The 9,617-nt window shown below is 47.9% G+C and overlaps 1 protein-coding gene across 1 annotated transcript; it reads right to left on the bottom strand.

The window, feature by feature from the left end:
* Positions 1-5,869: 5,869 nt before the first annotated feature.
* On the bottom strand, positions 5,870-7,542 carry LOC112845107 (vegetative cell wall protein gp1-like). Its single transcript, XM_025904666.1, has 3 exons — positions 6,600-7,542; positions 6,037-6,473; positions 5,870-5,935 (listed from the first exon to the last, which is right to left on the bottom strand). The coding sequence occupies exons 1-3, from the start codon at positions 6,796-6,798 to the stop codon at positions 5,870-5,872; spliced, it is 702 nt and encodes a 233-aa protein (XP_025760451.1). The 5' UTR covers positions 6,799-7,542.
* Positions 7,543-9,617: the final 2,075 nt, after the last annotated feature.

Raw genomic sequence — 9,617 nt, 5'->3', positions numbered from 1 at the left:
GAGCCCCAGCAGCCATGGTCGATCACAGCCCCGGTGCAGAGAGCCCCCTCCAAGGAAACACTGGAGATATGACCTAATAAGAATATAAACAGGATAAAAAGACAAAATAAATAAGAATGGGATACAATATAAATATAAATAGAGTAAGAAGATAAAAAATGAATAAGAATAAAATCAATAAATATTAGGTAAAACCTAAATTAATAATATAAATAGAATAACAGGTTAGAATAAATAAGCATAAAATAAATAAACGTTAGTTAAAAGCTAAATTAAAAAGGTGGGTCTTGAGCCTGTTCTTAAAAACATGAACGTTCTCTGCGGCCCTGAGCTCCTCCGGCAGGCTGTTCCACAGACGAGGACCATACCACTGAAAAGCTGCCTCTCCATGAGTATGTGTCCTGACTTTAGGGACAATCAAAAGGCCAGTACCAGAGGACCTCAGGGTCCGCGAGGGTTCATATGGTAAAAGCAGATCTGAAAGATAAGAAGGCCCAAGACCATTAAGACATTTAAAAACCAATAAAAGAACTTTAAAATCGATCCTGAAACACACGGGGAGCCAATGCAGCGATTCTAAAACCTGTGTAATGTGGGCCCGCCCTCTGGTCTTCGTCAGCACACGAGCTGCAGAGTTTTGCAAAAGTTGTAAGGGTGAAATATTCTTTTTGGGGAGACCAGAGAGCAGGGCATTACAGTAATCAATGCGACTGGTAATAAAAGCATGCATCAGCATCTCCGTGTTGGCCCGAGAGAGAATAGGGCGGACTCTGGCTATATTTTTTAGATGATAAAATCCTATTTTGGTTACATGTTTGATATGTGGGATAAAACCAAGCTCAGAGTCAAAAATAACACCCAGGTTTTTCACTTGTAGCGAAGGACATAGTGAAAATGCCTGTAATTTAGACAAAAGTTTCTCTCTCTGAGCCTCAGGACCGATGATTAAAACTTCAGTTTTGTCCTGGTTAAGCTGTAAAAAGTTTTCTGCCATCCATGATTTTATATCTAGAATACAGTTAAAAAGGGCATCCATTGGTCTGGTGTCATCAGGAGACATGGAGATATACAGCTGAGTATCATCAGCGTAACTGTGGAAGTTCACTCCATGCCTCCTGATGACGCCGCCAAGAGGGAGCATATACAAATTAAAAAGTACAGGGCCTAAAACCGACCCTTTAGGCACACCACATGTCATTTTATGGATCTTAGAGGAGCATGTATCCATACACACCATAAAAGTTCTGTCTGAGAGATAGGAAGTGAACCAGTTGTGTACAGCACCAGAGAGGCCCACCATGTCTTTCAGTGTGTTTAAAAGTATAGCGTGGTCTACTGTATCAAAGGCTGCGCTTAGATCCAGTAGCACCAGGACTGAGAGCTTTTGGGAGTGTCATGATTCGGCTGTGTGCCGGCAGGAATTGGACCCAAACGCAAACTCACTGGAGACTGGACTGAACTCAAAATGGCAGCTTTTATTGCTGAACACAAAAACTCTACAAAATCTAAACTGGGAAGACTAACAAAACACACAGGGAGCTACAGGTAGAAACACACAGCATGAGGGAGAACGCGACACAGAACTGAGGGAGACGCAGACCTAAATACACAGAGGGTTAACGAGGGAAGTGGGAGCACACGAAGAACACAGGTGACACTGATAATCATAACAAGACAAGGCAGGAGTAAACGCAACACTGACGCATACTGACGAGGGACTGTCAAAGTAAAACAGGAAGTGCACAGAGGTTCAGACAGGAGGAGAGAGAGCACGGGGAGACCACAGACATAACGGGCTGGGGAAAACATGGAATAAAACACAAGGAGAGACGAGGGCTCAGATACACAGAGGGGCACACAGGGGGTAAGAGTCACAAGGGGAAAAACACATAAGGAAACAACGTAACAGAGCAACTCAGGAAGCATGGCCTAAATAAGGAACAAAATACATGAAAACTAAGAATACTGGGCCAACGTGGCCCAGGACCATGACAGGGAGTCCCAGTTACATCTAATATCATTTAAAACCTTTAGGAGAGCAGTCTCTGTGCTGTGGTTCACCCGAAATCCAGACTGAAATATTTCTAGGATCTGTTTATCATTCAGAAAATCATTAATCTGAGTAAAAACAAGTTTTTCTAAAATTTTACTTAAAAATGGTAAGTTGGATACAGGTCTGTGGTTATTAAAATCATTGCAATCCAAATTGCTCTTCTTCAGAAGGGGCCTCACCACCCCCTGTTTTAAAGGCAGCAGGGAAGACACCCAACTGAAGAGAGCAATTCATCATGTATAAAAGCTCAGCTTCAAAACATCCATAAAGTGTTTTAAAAAGTGAAGAGGGGATTGGATCTAAAAGACATGTGGTGGGTCTCACTGTGGAGAAAACTTTCTTAAGGTTCTCAGCATTAACCAGGACAAAGTTGTCCAGTGTCTCCTCAGGTACAATCGAGCCCTCAGATGTGTTTAAAATCATAACACGAGAAGATAAAATATCTCATCTGATGGTGTTGATTTTTCCCCTGAAGTGGTCTGCAAACTGCTCACAGAGTGAGTCTGTGGGGGTTCTTTGGGAGCTGTTAAAATCAGGGTTAAATAAATGATCTATGGTGGAGAAGAGGACCTTGGGATTATTTTTGTTATTACTGATTATTTTGGCGAAGTATGAATTTCTTGAATTCCTTAGTGTATTATTGTAAATTTTAAGGTGCTCGCAAAGTATTTGATGGTTGATTGCATTTTTATTTTTCCTCCATCTCCTTTCTGCTGCCCTGCAATTTCTTTTAAGTTTTTTGACTTCTTCGTTTCTCCAGGGTGATACACGTTTTACGTTAATCTTTTTGGTGGTGAGTGGAGCAATGGAGTCAAGGCTTTTCTTCAGTTTGAGGTTAAAATGATTAAAAATAAAATCACAGGGTGCAGATAGAATCACAGGGGGGCATTGGTCTAAAACCCTGGTAAAATTTGCAGCCACTTCAGAGGTTAGATAGCGCCTCCTCACAGTTCGGACCGAGGTCTCCCGCTGAATAAAACCGGTGATGTTAAAAAACACACAGTAGTGGTCAGAGACAGCCAAGTCAACAACAGAGGACACACTGGTGGACAGCCCATGGGTGATGACCAGGTCCAGAGTGTGTCCTCTGTTGTGAGTTGGCTGCATGATGTGTTGGGTAAAATCCATACAATGAAGAATGTTTAATAATTCTTTTGATGTAGGGTCAGAAGGATTATCTATGTGCAGATTAAAATCACCAGTTAGAATTATCATATTATACTTTGAATGTATGTTTGTTAAAAATTCTGAGAATTCCTTGATAAAAGCAGCACTGTCTTTAGGTGGTCTATAAATTGTGACAGATAAAACTGGAGGGCTGCTAAAAACAATAGCGTGGAATTCGAAAGTGGTAAAATGATCAAATAAAATTTGTTTGGTGGTGAGTGTGTTGTTGGTTAAAGATGCAGTCCCACCACCTCTCTTACCACTTCTAAAGGAAAAAGAGAAATTAAAATTTGGTGGGGAGGCCTCAGTGAGAACAACTGGTGCATCCGAACCCAGCCATGTTTCAGTTAAAAATAAACAATCAAGTTTATTATCTAAAATTAAATCATTAATAATAAAAGACTTATTCAACAGAGAGCGGACATTTAAAAGTGCCATACTGATTGAGACTGGTGGATTTTTGACAGTAGAGTTCAATGAATGCTGAGATTTTTGAAGAGGCCGGAGGTTATTAATGTTTTTGGAGTTACTGGATTTATGATAATTGTGTTGCTCTCTGTTTGTGATTATGACGGGTATTGTGTTGACTGTGGGAGAGAGAGGTCCGAGTCCAGAGTTTTGTGTATTACTGTTAAAAGTGGAACAAATGTAGGAGCTGGGACCAGGGGGACATCAGTCAGTGGAGGACAGATCAGCGGGTAGTGTCGGTTTGGGGTAATGACAGGGCCGTGTGCGGGAGTGCTGTACACCAAATAGGCGGACAGCAAACGGCGTCCCCAGGCGTTGAGGTGGAGTCCGTCTGCCCCAAAAAGATGTCTCCTCTCCCAGAAGGCATCAAAATTGTTAATAAAACCCACACCGTGGGAGACACAGGCGGAGGAAAGCCAGGTGTTAAGGCTGAGCAGCCGGCTGAAACGGCCTATCCCTCTGCCGCAGGTGGGGGTGGGCCCGGAGATAAAATACTCACCTGCAACTGACCAAGGAGGCTGAAGAGTTGGAAGTCCAGCTTCAGCAGCTCAGATTGCTGTTTGGGAATGTCATTGGTGCCGATGTGGATGATGAGCCGGTTGGCCTGTGGGTGGGACGCCAGGATGTTGTGAATTCTGTCCACTATGTCGACAACGGTGGCTCCCGGGAATGACAGCGTGAGCGCCCCCCTCATCCGCACGTTCCTGACGATGGAATCCCCGAGGACCAGCGTGGAGAGAGGAGATGCCACCGGGGACTGCTGGCCATCTGAGACGCCTGCGCCACGGCACCGGGGGTGTTCAAATGGAGATGCACCAGCTGGACCGCGTGAGTGACTCCCAGGTAGCCGCGCCGTGGGTCCTCTTCTCCGAGGAGCCGGGGTGAAGAACAGTTCTCCGCGGCGAGTTTGCGCCACAGCGCCGGGCTGCCCGCCACGGCTCAATGACTGAAGACACATGGACTAAATACACAGGAGGATAATGAAGGAAAATGGAAACACATGGGGAAACAGCTGACACACATGAACATAACGACGTTACAAGAGGAGAGTAAAACTAAAAACATTGAACATAGGAACACAGGACCCCTTCAAAATAAAACAGGAAACAATGAGACGCAGACATGACAACATGAACTTGACAACATAAGACTCACAGGCATGAGACACATGAAGGGCAAGGGAGACTTCACAGGGGTTGAAAACACAAGTGGGAACTAATAAGCAAATGAACATAGGAAACCTAATGAGCTTAAACATACTATAAACATCAAAATGAACTAAAACTCAAAACACTGGGTCATAAGACCCAGGATCGTGACAGAGCCCCCCCTTCAAGGGCGGATTCCAGACGCCCTAAACCTCAAAAAAACCCAAAACAAAACAAAACAAAACAAACAAAAAAAACAACAAAAAAAAAAAAAACACAAAACAACACCAAAACAACCCACCCAGGGTGGGCGGAGGGGTCCAGGACGGAGGGCCTGAAACTGACCAATAAAACAAAAGGTCCACAAGAAAACCCGGAAATCACAAAGTAGTCCAAAACAAAAGTCCATGAAAGGCACAGGGAACAGTCCAAAACTCAGTTCAGGATGCCGGCAGCGGAGCCAGTGGTGGCGACGAAGCAGACGAAAACACTTCAGGGGGCCGACCGTGCGGACGGCAACGGCGGCAGCGTGGACAGGTACGAAGACCGTCAGGCAGCTTGGCTGGCGGCCGACGGCGGCGTGGAAGCAGTTCTGGCGGCCGACCTTGAAGCCGGCGGCGGCGATGAAGCAGGTCAGGAGGCCGGCCGCGCCGACGAAGAAGTCCAGTCAGTGGCCTGGAAGGTGGCTGCTGATGCCAAACCAGGCGTGGACGAAGGACCAGGCGAAGGCGTAGCTGAAGCTGGGGCTGGACCAGGCAAAGGCGAAGGCGTAGCTGAAGCTAGGGCTGGACCAGGCGAAGGCGAGGCTGGCGTGGCAGCCGCAGGTGGTGAAGCCGCAGGTGGTGGCTGGACGGGCTCCTCGGGCCCTCCAGCTGACGTGGCATGAGGCTGGACGGGCTCCTCGGGCCCTCCAGCTGACATGGCATGAGGCTGGACGGGCTCCTCGGGCCCTCCAGCTGATGAGGCATGGCCCTGGAGGGGCTCTCCTGGGCCTCCAGCAGGAACAAGAACGGGTGCAGGCACCTGCCGGACACTAGCCGCTCCCACCCGAGGAGTAGGTACGGGTGCGGAGACTGGCTGTATCCTGGCTGACCTCACCCTGGGGACCGGCATGGGTGCAGGGGTGGACTGGTTCACAGCCCCCCTCACCCTGGAAGCTGGGACAGGCACCGGCAACAGCTGGGCAGCTGCCGTTCTTACCCGAGGAGCTGGTACGGGTGCAGAAACTGACAGAGCCTCAGCCGGCCTGGGAACCGGAGCACGGACCAGCTGGACCTCAGCCTCCCTCACCCGAGGAACTGATACGGGTGCAGGGATACGCTGGGTCCAAGCTGCCCTAGGAGCAGGAATACAAGGAGGCAGAGGAGGTGGCTCAGAAAAAACAGTCTTTCGAGGTGTCACATGAACAGTTTCCGTAGACACTGGCAAGAAAGCATGGTGAGTTGATTCAAACATGAGTGGCTGTGGAACACAAAACTTAACTTGATCTATCAGCTCTGAAGCACTAAGTCCAAATCGTTTAGCCAGCTTAAATATGGTGGATGGCACTGCAGGCGACGGCGTGGAAGCCGCAGGTGGTGGACCAGGTGGTGGCGCTGCAGCAGGTGTGGCAGGATGCTGGACGGGCTCGGCTGAACCTCCAGCTGGTGCGGCAGGATGCTGGACGGGCTCGGCTGAACCTCCAGCTGGTGCGGCAGGATGCTGGACGGGCTCGGCTGAACCTCCAGCTGGTGCGGCAGGATGCTGGACGGGCTCGGCTGAACCTCCAGCTGGTGCGGCAGGACCAGGCGAGGCATTGTCCTCAGGCTGAGGCGTGGCAGAACCAGGCGAGGCAGGGCCAGCAGGTGCGGAGACCTCTGGCTGAGGCGTGGCAGGGCCAGCAGGTGCGGAGACCTCTGGCTGAGGCGTGGCAGGGCCAGCAGGTGCGGAGACCTCTGGCTGAGGCGTGGCAGGTGGCGGCATGGCAACCGCAGACGGCAGGGCGGTCGCTCCATAACCGGGCCCATGAACTGGCAAGTCTGTGTTAATTTTAATTTGCTCCTTAGAAAAAACACGTGGATCCAGAATATAGTCACCCACCTCATGCTGCTGTAAGCCACGGTGACGACGTGGGCGCTGCCTCCTCCTGGAAACCGTGGTTGTGGAGGCTGGCGCCGCTACGGCTGAGGTGAATGTAGCGCTTGAAGCAGCCACTGGTGGTGGTGAGGAAACCACAGCACTTATCCACTGCTGTGGTGACACAGGCGAGAGCCTGAACACGCCGACTCTTACTCCTGTAGCCGGCGAAGGAAGACCTGCGTCTCCGCAGGGCTGTGGTGATAATGGCGAGGTAGATCAGGTTGAGGCAGTAACAAAGTTCTTTAAATCCTCAGGCAAAAAGTCCAAAAACCTTGGGTTAGCCGTGGCTATCCGGATCATCTGAGCCCGAATAGCCTCCTTCTCCTCCTCCTGCTTGCCTGCAGAGGAAATAATCCAAAGTCCGTGAAGAATCGTAACACGAATCTTGAATTCAAAAAAGTCTGTGAAATAAATGTCCGCTGGGTCCAACATGGTCAGGTCGTTCTGTCACAGTCTGGCTGGGGCAGACTGTATGTGTTTGCAAAAGAGGACTCAAACGCAGACCAAAAACTGAACGTGACGTGGATATAACAAAAAACAAGCCGTTTATTGAGGCTAGCAAAAAAGGTACAAACAAAAGGGCATTGGTGAAACTAAACAATAACTTAAACTGGGTGAACTAAAACTAAACATGGAAAACCTTAAATATGGTGAACTGACATGGATACCTGAGATTGTGATGTGGATGAGCAGACGACCTGACAAGGAATGACTGAAGACACATGGACTAAATACACAGGAGGATAATGAAGGAAAATGGAAACACATGGGGGAAACAGCTGACACACATGAACATAACGACGTCACAAGAGGAGAGTAAAACTGAAAACATTGAACATAGGAACACAGGACCCCTTCAAAATAAAACAGGAAACAATGAGACGCAGACATGACAACATGAACTTGACAACATAAGACTCACAGGCATGAAACACATGAAGGGCAAGGGAGACTTCACAGGGGTTGAAAACACAAGTGGGAACTAATAAGCAAATGAACATAGGAAACCTAATGAGCTTAAACATACTATAAACATCAAAATGAACTAAAACTCAAAACACTGGGTCATAAGACCCAGGATCGTGACAACCAGGTTTATGGAAATGTGCCCATTGGCCATGACCGGTTGAGTATTTCTTCTTCAGTCACCTTTCTCACTCACTATGTTATTAATCTCTGTCTCTCTTCCACAGCATGTCTTTATCCTGTCTTCCTTCTTTCACCCCAACTGGTCACAGCAGATGGCCCCGCCCCTCCCCGAGCCTGGTTCTGCTGGAGCTTTCTTCCTGTTAAAAGGGAGTTTTTCCTTCCCACTGTCGTCAAGTGCTTGCTCATAGGGGGTCACATGATTGTTGGGTGTTTCTCTGTATGTATTGTAGGGTCTACCTTACAATATCCCACATAGCAAAATTGGTATGGCCTGGTTCTAGCCCACACAATGTGCTTACACGTGGCCCACATACCACAAAGAATGGCGGCCCTTTGATGGCCCAGATCAGGTTTGCCAGAGGTGGCCCACACATGGGCCCGAACAAGGCCAGTTGCAGACACACTGCTGGCCCAGAACAGTTTCAGCTCTGGCCCCAAATGTCAGCCTAATGTGTTCCTTAATCAAGCCATGTATTAACAACATGTGCCGGAACATAATAGTGCAAAAGTAACATGACAAAACTCTGTTCAGACAGTGAATGGACTGATTCTCATATAACACTCAAAGTGCTCCATACAACATGCCACATTCACCCAATCTCTCTAAACTTAGTGCTTTCCAACTACATTCATACACAACCATGCTCTTGACATACAGATTAGAGAAGGCAGGGATCAAACCACTAACCCTCCGATCACTAGATGACCCGCTCTACCTCCTGAGCTACAACCACCTGGTGGTAAACATGAGTAAACCCTCTCTAGGTTTTGGATAAAGTGTACACTCACAAACCTGTCAAACCTGCATTTGAGAAGTTGGCTACCATAGCAGTATAGTATTGCAACATGGCATTTGGTTCTTCTAACTAAAATAGGAAAATAGGAACATAAATAGTGCCTCATTGCCAGACCTGGCCCACATCTGGTTGACATACAACCTGCCATGACACCAGTCAATCAGAGGTGTCAGCTTGATGCCCGATCCGGGCCAGAGCTGTTTTCTATGAGCCTGGGTCACATAAACCAAACCATAATCGGACCAGATGTGGCATGCCATCACATAAACAGTGCCATCTATGCCAGGCCTGGCCCATATCTGGATGACATACCACTTACCATGCCAGAAGTCAGCCAGCAGTGCTGGCTTGACACCAGATATAACTGCAGCAGTTAAAATAGAGACTGTTGTCGTCGTTGTTCTCAGCTACTTGTGCTCCTCCAGCTCATTTGTTGTCTCCCTGAATGAGTTGGAGAAATTAGCTTGGCCTAAGTGGTGTCCATGAGGCATCCTAGTAACATCCAACCACCTCTACTGGCTCTGTTGGATGAAGACGAGGCTTTACTGTGAGCCCTTCCAAATTAACCAAACTGCTCACCCGATATTGAAGAGAGAGCCCAGACAGCCTTCGAAGGAAGCTCATTCCCGCTTGATAGGTTTGTAGCTTGAACCTATTCGCTGGAACGTTGAAGACAATGTAATTACACAGCAAGCAAGACACGAGTAGGCAAGTTCT

Source organism: Oreochromis niloticus, unplaced genomic scaffold (genome assembly GCF_001858045.2).
Source record: "Oreochromis niloticus isolate F11D_XX unplaced genomic scaffold, O_niloticus_UMD_NMBU tig00003174_pilon, whole genome shotgun sequence".
Taxonomy (NCBI): domain Eukaryota; kingdom Metazoa; phylum Chordata; class Actinopteri; order Cichliformes; family Cichlidae; genus Oreochromis; species Oreochromis niloticus.
Note: the sequence above shows the minus strand (reverse complement) of the source record. Positions and strands in the feature narration are given on the sequence as shown.

Coding starts and splice junctions, on each gene's coding strand:
- LOC112845107 (XM_025904666.1), bottom strand. CDS start 6,798: ATGCCGCCACCTGCCACGCCTCAGCCAGAGGTCTCCGCACCTGCTGGC. Junction 6,474..6,599: donor TCCTGCCGCACCAGCTGGAG/GTTCAGCCGAGC, acceptor CACCAGCTGGAG/GTTCAGCCGAGCCCGTCCAG. Junction 5,936..6,036: donor CACCCGTACCAGCTCCTCGG/GTAAGAACGGCA, acceptor GCCGGTCCCCAG/GGTGAGGTCAGCCAGGATAC.